The sequence below is a fragment of the Callionymus lyra genome, chromosome 2, assembly GCF_982586985.1.
Source record: "Callionymus lyra chromosome 2, fCalLyr1.hap1.1, whole genome shotgun sequence".
Lineage (NCBI taxonomy): Eukaryota > Metazoa > Chordata > Actinopteri > Syngnathiformes > Callionymidae > Callionymus > Callionymus lyra.
Genome location: NC_141819.1, coordinates 7,685,608 through 7,700,065, shown reverse-complemented (window position 1 = coordinate 7,700,065; position 14,458 = coordinate 7,685,608). Strand labels below are relative to the sequence as shown.

General features: G+C 37.4%; 1 protein-coding gene across 1 annotated transcript in view; it reads right to left on the bottom strand.

Annotated features, from left to right (window-relative positions):
- The window catches only part of LOC148085221 (uncharacterized), a 337,696-nt gene that overhangs the window by 171,239 nt on the left and 151,999 nt on the right, over positions 1-14,458 (bottom strand). The window contains exon 11 of the mRNA XM_087783363.1: positions 13,370-13,543. Within this exon, the coding sequence (XP_087639489.1) occupies positions 13,370-13,543 (174 nt within the window). The remainder of the gene's footprint in view (positions 1-13,369; positions 13,544-14,458) is intronic.

The following is a 14,458-nucleotide window of genomic DNA, read 5'->3' as shown; positions in this document are numbered from 1 at the left end:
GACTCCAGGACTAGCGAGATAAGGGTGTCATTACTACGCCAGTTGGACAGGGTTTGAAAAAACCTCATATCACTCCTGGGTCTTATGGCAGCGGCCCACCCTGTGGTCAGACTGGGCTTGTTAAATATGAGAAGTCTTCAACAGTGGTTTTGGGGGTCTCCGACTTCATCCAGTTCGAGACAAGGGCCACATGTTGATTGTTCCTGCCTTCGTTATGAGGGACATAGTCTTCTGGAACTCTCTAGGGCCGACTCCAGAAAGCAGTCAGATTGGTTGTGTACATTTCAGTCCCTGACCGGCTGGGGTGGGACCTGTGGGGGGAGAGTGTGGTCGAACACACCGAAACACATCAATTACCTACAACTGCGAGCGGTTCAAAAGGTTCCCCACCATTTTGCTCCTCAATTTGAAGGGAGACATGTGATGGTTCGATCAGACGACTCCACAACAGTGGCATATCTGAACAGGCAGGGAGGAGTGAGGTCACCGGGTTTACAATGCTTGGCAGCCTCCATTCTGAGTTTTGCCGACAGGTATGTTTTGTCCCTGCGAGCTCGACACATTCCGGGTTTGTTGAATGTGGGAGCGGATCGAATGTCTCGAGGGGGTGCTCTTCAGGAGGAGTGGAAGCTGTACCCCAGATACAACGTCACAGATCTGGCGCCTGTTCGGGAGACCAGTTTGCCTCCAGGGAGAACACAAAGTGCCCCCTTTGGTTTTCACTGAAGGTTACAGACGGACCACCTCTGGGGGTAGATGCTCTGTCCCATCCGTTGATACCCAGGGGTCTGTTGTATGATTTCCCACCAGTGAGACTCATGCTATCTTTCTTAGACAGAGTGAGGTTTTCAGCATCTTACTGTGTTAATGGTACTACCAGAGAGCCCAGGAGCCAGATGGTTCCTGGACCTGGCTCAGTTGACAGTGGGGGAACGATGGCCTGTTCTGATTCTGGGGCGTCGCGTCATGGTTTGGATGTTGAGAGGGTAACACTAAATGCCGTATTCAGGGTACTCAGGCACCAACTACGTCGAAAGCTTATGTGTCACGCTGGTGTGTATTCGAAGCCTGTTGCAAGAAGAAAGGACTCACAGCTTCTTCATCTCCAGTCTCGGAGATCCTGCTTTCTTGCAGGAGTTACTGGACGAGGGGTCGTGCCGCATCTATGCTGGCGGTTTTTGCGGTCAGCCATGAATGTAGGACATGATGGTTTTGGTCGTTTTACGACCAGAGGTCATACCTTTGTAAAGCGATTTTTTATATTTGGGTGCTGGAGTTTTCGACTCGTCATTTGGTCCCACTATGGGACCAGATAGCTTGAGAGCTACTTTCACTCATCAAGACGAGGAGGCTAGGCAGCGGCATTCACTGTGTCCAGTGCGAGCTTTGGCCTGTTAGGTCAGATGCACAGCTAGTTTACGTAAATCCAATCAGCTGTTTGTCTGTAACGGGGCAAAGAATGCTGGAGCTGGAGTATCCCCTCAACGTTTTGCTCATTGAATTTGTAGTGCAATTCTCAAAATATTATGAGGCAGCAGGTCACACTGCCCCTGATGGCCTTAGAGCTGTAAGGAAATTACAACTTTACTGTAATCAATCACCTAGATTTGACACACATTTCAAATAGTCACTTGATTGACTGATAATCTTTTATATTTAATTCATATAAAATTTTCTTGCATTGAATCCACTCGATGCAACACCTCAGGCCCAGGTCACATAAAGCCTCGCACACACTGAGAAAGATTAAACAATCCCAGATTCCCAGCAAGTCTGTGGGAACCTATTTGAGATCTCACACTGAAAGACACAACAGGACAGCAAGTCGCTGGGAACAGATTCTCTCTAGAAGACAACAACCTTCGGTGAATTTCCACAACGACCACGTGTGGCGGCCATCTTAGAATCAAGTGTTTACAGTTACTGACCAATCCTACATGTACAGTTGACTAGAGGTGTTAACCTGAATATTCTAGTATAAAAGATCCACCATTTTTTGAGATCTTTGTGTTCTGGCATTCGAAGACGTCTGTGATAGATCTCTCTGCTTGCTAGCGCCCGTGTTCATGTAAGTTTGTCTCTGACTTTTGCATAATTCACTCAACACGCATTTTTCTTAAACTCATCCATGTGTCTGTCCTTCATTTTCCACCACCACGTACGAGACTGTGGAGGGGTCGGTTAACACAAACACAAAATCCTCACAACTTGGTGCCGTGACCCGGATGGCGTTGAGTGGTGGTTTGAAGTCCTTTTCGATTCCGAGGCGAACTCTGAGCTCTCTTATGCAACCAGGCGCACCACATACCTTACTTCAGGAATCAGGTAAGAAAGTTTAAAGTTTATGTTTTTGGTTAGGAAAGATTACATATATTTATATTTTATATAAGTTTTGGTTGCCTGAAAGAATAAACGTAAGTCTCTGGTTCTGTCACAAATTTAGATTATATTTTTCAATAGTGCTTTCTTAAGCTGATGCTTGTTTTTTGGGTATTGCATGGTAAGTTGTTGTATGTTGTTTTTTTAAGTGTAGACGACACTATCGTGTCCCGGGAAGAAGAAGCATCGTTGAAAAAACGTTGATTAGAATTTAAGTTAAATTGATAGGCAGAGGAGACGGAGTTACACGACCTGGTAACCCCTGGGATTCAGAGTAGGGGTGGAAGTATAACCGGCTCCCTCTATGGGGCATCTGACGTTCTTCCAGATTCCTAAACTAGTTAGGATACTTGGCCTATGGTTGATTAATGTAGAGGTACTTTTTCTGTAAACCAAGTAGCTATCATTAATTTGGGGATATGTGGGATTTGAGCGGTCTCTCCCAATATCCTGGTCTGGAGGCTCTGCCAGCCGGTGTGTAGGCCAGTTAGATCTCATTGTGTTTCTGTGTTGAGAGACTCCACAGGTATTTGGCAGTATAGTCAGGGCTAGTTAATTTTTCCGAACAATCATGGTGATGGATATTGTCTCATTGGTGATTAGTTTAGAGTTAGTTTGACGGGGGTTTAAATAGATGGAATAGTTGAGAGGCTCCTATCCAGGGTGTTTGGAAGCGTATTAAGCGATCGAGAGGCTCTCGCGATAGTGACTTCGACACTTTAGACACGAGAGGCTGGTTAGAGTCTCGTTCCAGGTAGCATAGTGTGTCTCTAGACTTGTTTTGGTAAAATACTGTTGTCGTCGTATTTTCATAACATATTGTTTAGTTAAAATTGTCTGTCTCTGTATATTTTTATCTTTGGAGAATTTTTCTCGCTGCGGTTATTGTGAAAGTTGGCATTCATTTGTGTTATTCATTTGTGTAAGATCTCTGACTTTCTGTGACTTGGCTGAGAGTCCATGTGTGTGTGTCTTTGGACACTATCTCTTGCTGATAAGAACTGCTTCTTGGCAGAGGTTGTCTTGTCAGCTGCTGCAAGGCAACTGAGCTCCGAAAGAAAGTTTCCTTTTTGGTAGGAGTGGTTTCACTTAGAGGTTGGATTTCTAAGACTTCCCTCTTTTCCTCACTGACCCCCCCTGCTGTTTCATCCTCGCACAAAAAGTCTTTCGTCATCTTGAATTCTATTCTCTAGACTGTTTTTTTTTATGAAAGAAAGTAATATTAATTAAAGTTAATGTGTAAAGTGATTGTTCAGGTTCCTATTTTGGTGTTCTGATTTAATTAATTTTTTTTCCTTTCAATTTTTTCCTTCTTACGTTTTCTCTTACCTTTACCAATTGTTGTCATTTCTATTTTACTATTTTTTATTGATTTCAATTATTTCTTGTTATCAGTAATATTGTTTTCAATATTTCTTTATTTTCTTCCCTTCATCGAGTATTTTGGTTGGGTTTAGTATAATTATCTTCTCTCTTCATGAAGTAACATTCTTTGTTGACAAAAGTTATTTTACAATTATTCCTGTTTCTAAATTAAGGTATATATGTATATATACAGTTTATTAGTGTTATAATTGGGTTAAGAAGAAAAACTAAAACAACTCACATTTCAATTTTCTCCTTCTTCTGCAGTGTTCAATAACAATAACACAATTAACATTGATTGTTGACATCCTTTGTTTTTGCATGTATTAATGACCTTTTGACCCCATTATCTTAACCACCCTCTCCTCCTATTTCACATGGTCAATTGATCAACTCAAAATTGATCAACTCTCAATTGGTCAAATCTCAATTGGTCACATTGCATGTCACTTTTGTTGTTTTGTCTAGCTAACACTGCTTATCTAAAGTGTGTCATTGACTGCTTGCACATATGTGATCGTTTGTTGATATATATGCTGTGTCTCAAATCGCGTACTTGCGTACTCAAAGTTAGTATTTTTAGTGCGTAAGTGTGTCTCAAATCGCGTACTTGCGTACTCAAAGTTAGTATTTTTAGTGCGTAAGTGTGTCTCAATTCTGTGTATGCGAAATTTAGTGCGCCATGCACACTAAATTGTCACTAAAATACCCACAAAACTGATGTGGTTCGATGGACACTTTCTACCCTAAACAGCTCCATCTTAATAACGTTTTAAACGGTAGTTACGTCATATATATACTGTATATATATATATATACATATATACTGTATACTTACGGGAGCCTTTTCAGCAGCAATAGAAGGATGACACGTCTTTGGTGCTGATACCAGCTTAAATATCTCGCTAATATTGCGATTCTCATATTTTTTCTTATAGTAGTAGAAGGAGAAGCTGTTGCGTCATTTCCTGTTAGTTAAGGCAGCAGAGTTTGATTTGAGACATACTATCTGTGGAGAATTAGTTACTAGTTAGTATGTACACTATCCTGATGCATACTAACTTCTAGTATACTAAGAGAAGTATGCTATTTAAGACACAGCACTAGTTCCTGTTTTTGTCTCTTCTTCTACTCTCAATTTCTGATCTTGGGTGTTGTGTTTGCTTTGCTGCCCCCTGCTGGGTTTCTCTTGACTTACTTCTTAATTGCCTTTTTTCTGACTCAATTGGTGTAAATATTTCATTATTAATTAATTGAATCAATTGCATTTATCAGTATTCATGTTTATTTAGTTTTCTTAATTTTCAATTATTACTTTAAATAACATTTTAATATTTTAACAATAAGTCATAAATTTACTATTGTTTTATTATTTTTTAGTAAATAAGGGATTGGATTTTTAGCTTTTTTACTCTTTTCTGTTTATTTATTCTTTTTTAATCCACCAGGGGCTTAGCATCTTCGGCCGCCCTGTTCAGAGGAGTGACGGCTGAAGATGTCTGTCAAGCTGCATCGTGGTCGTGTACAGCGTCAATAGCGAAGCGTGTTAGAGGGCTTTGCATGTAATAATAGAACTAGAGTTACATCCAGGTAACTAATATGTATTCCTCACTACAGGGATGGAGTGAACCATGACAGGTGATGATAGAGTGACTGGTGTGTTTATTTATTCACTAACAATTGTGGAAATTACATCATCTAGTGGTGAAACTGTAGATTACAGTCAATGTTTTTTCAATCCAACTCTTCAACACATCACAGAAAGTAAATAAGTGTTGTTTGTAATACATCACAGAAAGTTGTTATCACAAACCTGTTGTTTGTAAAAACCCTTATGTAGCCATTGAATATATTAGGATATATATTAGAGGCTTCAATAAGCACCACTGTTGTACGGCGTGTTCTTCTTACCCTGACATGCTGGTCATCCAAAACTAGTGATGGGAGATGAAGCTTCATTAACAGTGTCATCATTTTTAATGCTCAGTAGGTGGCGCCTCCGTTTAAAAATGATTTGAGGTTTAATCCAAGTACGTGTTTATTTTTAAATGTTTAAATATTAAATATATTTATTGAAGTTCTCAGTCTCAGCTCCAGCTAGTGTTTCCTCATCAAACACATTGAAAGTGTCAGTGCACAAGATTTACACTGAGAGACTGAGATCTTTCACTACAAACACATTTAAAATATAGATTCATTTAAGCGTTTTTATGAATAATTCTTCTCACGTGGAGGCTTCAATCCAAGATGGACGTTACAGTCGAGCAGTATGGAGGTATTTGGATGTTTTTAAGTGTCTTTTTGGACGAAGATGAAGACGAAGACAACTGAGCTCCAGTCGCTACATTAAAATTAACAAACATTTTTGTCTATGACTCTAAAAAGAAGAGATTTCTCTGAAAATAATCCCAACCCTGAGTCGACATAAGGGTGAGTAGAAAATGAGTTTGAATTTTGGGTGAATTATTACTTCAGATTTGTGACATAAAAAGACAACAAAAGACTTAAAACATCACATGATTCTAGAACTGTTGTAATAGTTTTATTTTACCTAAAATTACATGATTAAATAATGTTGAATACATTGAACTGTTACTTTAACACACTTTCATTTGCAGTTAATAAAAGAAAAACTCTCTAAACTGGATCAAGATTGTCTCACGATACATTTGTCAAAGTGTAGATTCACTTGTCGATTAAAAGAATAATGACCAGTTTATAAAATATAATATAGTGTGATTTTGAGAATATTGTGCAAAGAACTGTATGATTTTGAAGCTGTTTGAATAGAGGATTGAATTTGTTGATCTTTTTTAATTCATGTTTCTCTCGCTCTGTTCCTCTGATGACATCATTTCTAGGCGACAGATGAGATGAAGTCAATCTGTCACGATCATGTTTAGCTACTGTTGAGAAGTACAGTTTGAAAAAATAAACATTAAACCACTTACTTTCAGAGTAAAAGAGGTTTAACTAGAGAACGATCATAAAAGTCACAAACAAACAAACGTGAAAAAAATCCAGCAGGTATGTTAGGAAACATTTGACTTAATAAAATATTTTCTTGTGTTTCTTCTGAGAGTCACTCTGATAGTCTCACTTCCTCTCCACCTCCAGTCGCAGCTTTTCAAATCTGTCAGGATGATCCAGATAATCCTGATCCTCCATCAAGTTCCTGTTGTCGTTGGACAGTAGGAGGCGCTGCTGTGTGTGAGTCCAGTGAGAGTGAAGACTGAGAGAAGAAGAGACATGAGGTGATGATGGTGGAAGAACGTTGTCTTGACGATCATATACTGATCCAAACTGAGACGAGTCAATGTTCTGTCAACATTCTTCTGAGAACTTGAGAGAAGAACCATGTGACTGAAACATCCCAGAATCATCTTGGATGTCAGATTTGAAGATGAAGTCAGCAGCTAAACTAGCATGTAGCTAACATGAGTCTAGTCTAGTTGTGATGAAGATGTTCAAGTGAACACATGATTCAATATGAAGTGATTCATGTGTGAAATGATGTTTAAAGTGACTCAACATTGTGAGTTGATGATCAAACTCACGTCTGATTTCAAATATTTGACAGAAATATTTCTTTGTTCTCCACTGACAGTCAAACTGAAACAATGTTGATGTTGAAGCTCCTGAAGAGTTTTGAGCTGAAGGACTTGAAGATTTGGAATCAGAGCTTCACTTGATACTGTAACTGTGAGTCTTTAACATCTGCACGTTTGTTCTGGAATCTTCTTCATCAAGTCCAGGTCCACAAAGACCTTCAACTGCTGTGTCAGCAGATGAGCTTTGATTGTTGAAGTCAATCAATGGAATTAAACTTACCATTTATTTATGAAGGTCAAACCAATGTGGTCGACAGCCTGGAGGAAGAAAGAGTCAGAAGATCAGATTCATTTGATTCAGATGTTTCATGAATATTGTTTCATTCTCAGTGGACGACTCAGTCATGACTGTTGATGACAACAAAGATGGATCTATAAACAGGCTGCTCAGTCTCAACTGTCTCCTTCATGCTTCCACTGGTGTCCAGCAGGAGAACATGGAGGAACTCAGAGTTTGGATTCATGTGCTCAGTTCAGATGAAGAGTCTGAGCATCAAATGTTCAGTCTGAAGATCTTTGGAGTCCAGTCAGTGAGTTCTGCTGCTCTGTTCATACCTGAGAGTCTCCAGTCTCCAGTCTGGACTCTTCAGTCCAGCAAACAGCAGCTCCAGTCCTGGTCCTCCTGGATGATTCATGCTCAGGTCCAGTTCTCTCAGGTGGGATGGGTTCAATGTCAGAGCTGAGGCCAGAGAAGAACAACCTCTCTCTGAGATCCAACACCCTGACAGACTGAAATGAAGGAGAAACACTTTTAGAAACTTATCAGAACCAAGAGAAGATGATGTTCTGACCTGAGAGTCTCCAGGTGACAGTGTGGACTCTTCAGTCCAGCAGACAGCAGCTCCACTCCTGGATCATACAGGTCGTTGTCACTCAGGTCCAGTAGAGTCAGACTAGAGGACGGAGAGCTGAGGACTGAGGACAGAAGTGAACAACTTCTCTCTGACAGTCGACAGTAGATCAGCCTGTGAAAGAGACAAGTTTCATCAACAAGTGACTTTTTAAATGATTTATTTCTCGATAATTTAAGGGCTTTATTTGCGGTCACACCATAATAAAGAATGTCTTGGGCTCCTTGTCTTGTGTTTTATTTTGAAAAGTAACTTCCCTCTCGTTTCAGGTCACTTGCCCTTCCTCCTGTGTCACCTGTCTGGTTTCTCCCCTGATTGTTTCCACCTGTGTCTCCCCTATGGAAGTATCTCAGAGCATCACAATATTGAATGGTTGAATTTTATATTTCAAATGTTGTAACGTTGTATTAGATTTTTGAGTAATTGAATTCAAATGTTCAAATATTTGCAAAATTAAAACATTTTCACACATTCATTGATTTTCTAACTTCAATACTTTAAAAAAAAAATTTTTAGATTCAATATATATATATATATATATTTTTACGGGATCTTTAAAGTGTATGTACTTTTTTGAGTATTGTTTTGTTTGTTTAAGCGCGTGTTTGTGACCCTGGTCTCGAAAAGCGCTATATAAATAAATATTACTTACTTACTTACTTACTTACTTATATTACTCTGTTGCTTCACGTCAGGTTTAACTTGTACTTGTTAATAAAGATGATCAAGTTGTTCAAGTTGAGGCAATGACTAAATACTTTATGTATCAACAGAACATGTTTTGTCCAGTTTGTGTTGTAAATCTACTTATGTATTACTGTACAAATGTGGATAAATGTTTTTAAGAAATCTCTATGAGGATGTTAAGTTTTCTTTAATGTTATTTTATTACAAAACAGCTTCATAAATATACACATTTGTGCTTTATTTGCACTTCTGCTTGAGGTGTTGCCTTTTTTCAAACTATATGGTTCACAACTTTATTTAAATACGTCACTATACCATCATTACACGTGTGCCGTGGTAAAATATCCAATTTAACCTAATTAGTCTAAGAACATTAATTATCTGTGAATTATAGAGAAGAGAGCTTAGATTGGCTGCTCTGTATGTCAATCAAATGGTTATTGTGTGGATTGGTTGACGTTCAGACGTAAGAATAGATCTCAAACAATCCTCACAATAAACATTTGATTGACATGCAGAGCAGCCACTCTGAGCTCCTCCCTCTTCCAGTGTACGCATGTAGTTTCATGTCCTTCAGTTGAAGATGAACAAACACAAAAGTTCATTCAGGGAACAAGCGAAGAAAACATTGAGACAGAAGCAGTTGTTAGTGCTGTGATAGTCCCACATTCTGACCACATTCAACTTTGAAATATGTTCTTTTGATTATTATTCACTTTCATTTAAAGTTGACACTTGTTTGTTTATCAATGATTTATTAAGATGATATTTTTATAAACTACGTAACATCTTTACCTGCTACACAAACATACAAATGTATCTATGAGCTGCTTCACTGAAGAACAAAGTGATGACAGACTTTGACTCGTGTTTCCACCTCTGACTTTACATTTGAGCTTTGATGATGTAGAAAAGATGATGTTCTGACCTGAGAGTCTCCAGGTGACAGTGTGGACTCTTCAGTCCAGCAGACAGCAGCTCCACTCCTGGATCATACAGGTCGTTGAAACTCAGGTCCAGTAGAGTCAGACTAGAGGACGGAGAGCTGAGGACTGAGGACAGAAGTGAACAACTTCTCTCTGACAGTCCACAACTGCTCAGCCTGTGAAAGAGACGAGTTTCATCAACAAGTGACTTTTTCAATTATTTATTTCTCGATAATTTAAAGGCTTTATTTGCGGTCACACCATAATAAAGAATGTCTTGGGCTCCTTGTCTTGTGTTTTATTTTGAAAAGTAACTTCCCTCTCGTTTCAGGTCACTTGCCCTTCCTCCTGTGTCACCTGTCTGGTTTCTCCCCTGATTGTTTCCACCTGTGTCTCCCCTATGGAAGTATCTCAGAGCATCACAATATTGAATGGTTGAATTTAATATTTCAAATGTTGTAACGTTGAATTAGTTTTTTGAGTAATTGAATTCAAATGTTCAAATATTTTCAAAATTAAAACATTTTCACACATTCATTGATATTTTAACTTCAAAACTTTAAAAATAAATTTTCTAGATTCAATATTTTTTAATTCGTAGCCTTTTAAAATACATATAAAAAATGGAAGCCTTTCAAATTCAATATAAATGTTGGTCAAACAGTGACACCAGACTAAACCAGTTTGAGGTACGGTGGCCAACAAAGCTCACAACAAATGCAAACACTAATGCGATTGCAAAAGCGACGACACTTCAACATTAAGCCACAACAGAAGTGATGGACATGTGACTTTATTGTTGAAACACCGACTGAAGCGACAAGTAATGGAAGATTTAAAACCAAAGAGAATGAAAAGTAAGTAAACTTCATCTAATGTTACGCTCCGAGTGTCATAAATGATTGATATTTACGGTATTTTGTTTTATATTATTCTGTTGCTTCACGTCAGGTTTAACTTGTACTTGTTAATAAAGATGATCAAGTTGTTCAAGTTGAGGCAATGACTAAATACTTTATGTATCAACAGAACATGTTTAGTCCAGTTTGTGTAGTAAATCTACTTAAATCTTACTGTACAAATGTGGATAAATGTTTTTAAGAAATCTCTATGAGGATGTTAAGTTTTCTTTAACGTTATTTTATTACAAAATAGCTTCATAAATATACACATTTGTGCTTTATTTGCACTTCTGCTTGACGTGTTGCCTTTTTTTTATACTATATGGTTCACAACATCATTTAAATACGTCACTATACCATCATTACACGTGTTATGATGATTTTATTATTTAGCTTTTTCTCTACATTAGGTTAATACTTCAAGATGAGTTTATAATATTTTCTTTTAGAACTTAGACCATATGAAAGTAGCATTTCAGGAACAGATTGTCATTTTAACTTTATATCATGTTTACTATAATTTTCTTTGCATGTCCTGTTTACTTTGAATTACCATAAAATTAAAAGAAAGTTTATAATGACTTGTTCCCCATGTTTACAGATGTGATGGAAGGAACTGTTTTACCCATAGACATATATACATAGACTACTGCCATCCACTAGAGCAGTGTGTATACAGGGCGGCCATCTTGGAACAGTGCCACTCACTCCTACAGTGCATTATGTCTATAGAGGAATGATGTGTTTATACTATAAAAGAGATTAGAAATCGCTCATTTGTCAAGGTTTTTTTTTCACGGGTTTTGTTTTTCAAACCACAGAGCAGATAGATAGACATTATTAGAGGAATATATTACTATAAAAACTATGTATACATGTCTATGGTTTTACCAACCAAAAACACTTCACCACGTAAACAGTCTTCTACCAACACCAGCAACACCTAATGGAGTTGAACCTCGACTTCAGAGTCTGACAACTCCTGTGTGATGGGATTGTGCTTTAGACCAGTTTCAACCACTGTGTCGCAACACACTAGTGCGCCGTGAGCGATGGTCACATGTGCCGTGGTAAAATATCCAATTTAACCTAATTAGTCTAAGAACATTAATTATCTGTGAATTATAGAGAAGAGAGCTTAGATTGGCTGCTCTATATGTCAATCAAATAGTTATTGTGTCGATTGGTTGACGTTCAGACGTAAGAATAGATCTCAAACAATTTTGATTATTATTTCATTTTCATTTAAAGTTGACACTTGTTTGTTTATCATTACAATGATTTATTAAGATGATATTTTTATAAACTACGTAACATCTTTACCTGCTACACAAACATACAAATGTATCTATGAGCTGCTTCACTGAAGAACAAAGTGATGACAGACTTTGACTCGTGTTTCCACCTCTGACTTTACATTTGAGCTTTGATGATGTAGAAAAGATGATATTCTGACCTGAGAGTCTCCAGGTGACAGTGTGGACTCTTCAGTCCAGCAGACAGCAGCTCCACTCCTGGATCCTGCAGCTTGTAGTTGTGACTCAGGTCCAGTAGAGTCAGACTAGAGGACGGAGAGCTGAGGACTGAGGACAGAAGTGAACAACTTCTCTCTGACAGTCGACAACATCTCAGCCTGTGAAAGAGACGAGTTTCATCAACAAGTGACTTTTTAAATTCTTAATTTGACACATTCATTTCGATATTTTAACTTCAATACTTTAAAAATATATTTTCTGGATTTAATATTTTTTCATTCATAGCCTTTTAAAATACATATAAAAAATGGAAGCCTTTCAAATTCAATATAAATGTTGGTCAAACAGTGACACCAGACTAAACCAGTTTGAGCTACGGTGGCCAACAAAGCTCACAACAAATGCAAACACTAATGCGATTGCAAAAGCGACGACACTTCAACATTAAGCCACAACAGAAGTGATGGACATGTGACTTTATTGTTGAAACACCGACTGAAGCGACAAGTAATGGAAGATTTAAAACCAAAGAGAATGAAAAGTAAGTAAACTTGATCTAATGTTACGCTCCGAGTGTCATAAATGATTGATATTTACGGTATTTTGTTTTATATTATTCTGTTGCTTCACGTCAGGTTTAACTTGTACTTGTTAATAAAGATGATCAAGTTGTTCAAGTTGAGGCAATGACTAAATACTTTATGTATCAACAGAACATGTTTTGTCCAGTTTGTGTAGTAAATCTACTTATGTCTTACTGTACAAATGTGGATAAATGTTTTTAAGAAATCTCTATGAGGATGTTAAGTTTTCTTTAACGTTAATTTTATTACAAAACAGCTCCATAAATATACACATTTGTGCTTTATTTGCACTTCTGCTTGACGTGTTGCCTTTTTTCATACTATATGGTTCACAACATCATTTAAATACGTCACTATACCATCGTTACACGTGTTATGAAGATTTTATTATTTGGCATTTTTCTCTACATTTGGTTAAAACTTTAGGATTTGTTTATAATGTTTTCTTTTAGAACTTAGATAAAACTGAATTGATTATATTTAACCCGTATAAAAGTAGAAGAACAAAGTGATGACAGACTTTGACTCGTGTTTCCACCTCTGACTTTACATTTGAGCTTTGATGATGTAGAAAAGATGATGTTCTGACCTGAGAGTCTCCAGGTGACAGTGTGGACTCTTCAGTCCAGCAGACAGCAGCTCCACTCCTGGATCCTGCAGCTTGTTGATACTCAGGTCCAGTAGAGTCAGACTAGAGGACGGAGAGCTGAGGACTGAGGACAGAAGTGAACAACTTCTCTCTGACAGTCCACACCAGCTCAGGCTGTGAAAGAGACGAGTTTCATCAACAAGTGACTTTTTCAATTCTTTATTTGACACATTCATTTTGATATTTTAACTTCAATACTTTAAAAATACATGTTCTAGATTCAATATTTTTTCATTCATAGCCTTTTAAAATACATATAAAAAATGGAAGCCTTTCAAATTCAATATAAATGTTGGTCAAACAGTGACACCAGACTAAACCAGTTTGAGGTACGGTGGCCAACAAAGCTCACAACAAATGCAAACACTAATGCGATTGCAAAAGCGACGACACTTCAACATTAAGCCACAACAGAAGTGATGGACATGTGACTTTATTGTTGAAACACCGACTGAAGCGACAAGTAATGGAAGATTTAAAACCAAAGAGAATGAAAAGTAAGTAAACTTCATCTAATGTTACGCTCCGAGTGTCATAAATGATTGATATTTACGGTATATTGTTTTATATTATTCTGTTGCTTCACGTCAGGTTTAACTTGTACTTGTTAATAAAGATGATCAAGTTGTTCAAGTTGAGGCAATGACTAAATACTTTATGTATCAACAGAACATGTTTTGTACAGTTTGTGTAGTAAATCTACTTATATCTTACTGTACAAATGTGGATAAATGTTTTTAAGAAATCTCTATGAGGATGTTAAGTTTTCTTTAATGTTATTTTATTACAAAACAGCTTCATAAATATACACATTTGTGCTTTATTTGCACTTCTGCTTGACGTGTTGCCTTTTTTCATACTATATGGTTCACAACATCATTTAAATACGTCACTATACCATCATTACACGTGTTATGAAGATTTTATTATTTGGCTTTTTTCTCTACATTAGGTTAATAATTAAGGATTTGTTTATAATGTTTTCTTTTAGAACTTAGATAAGACTGAATTTATTTTTTGATAATAATT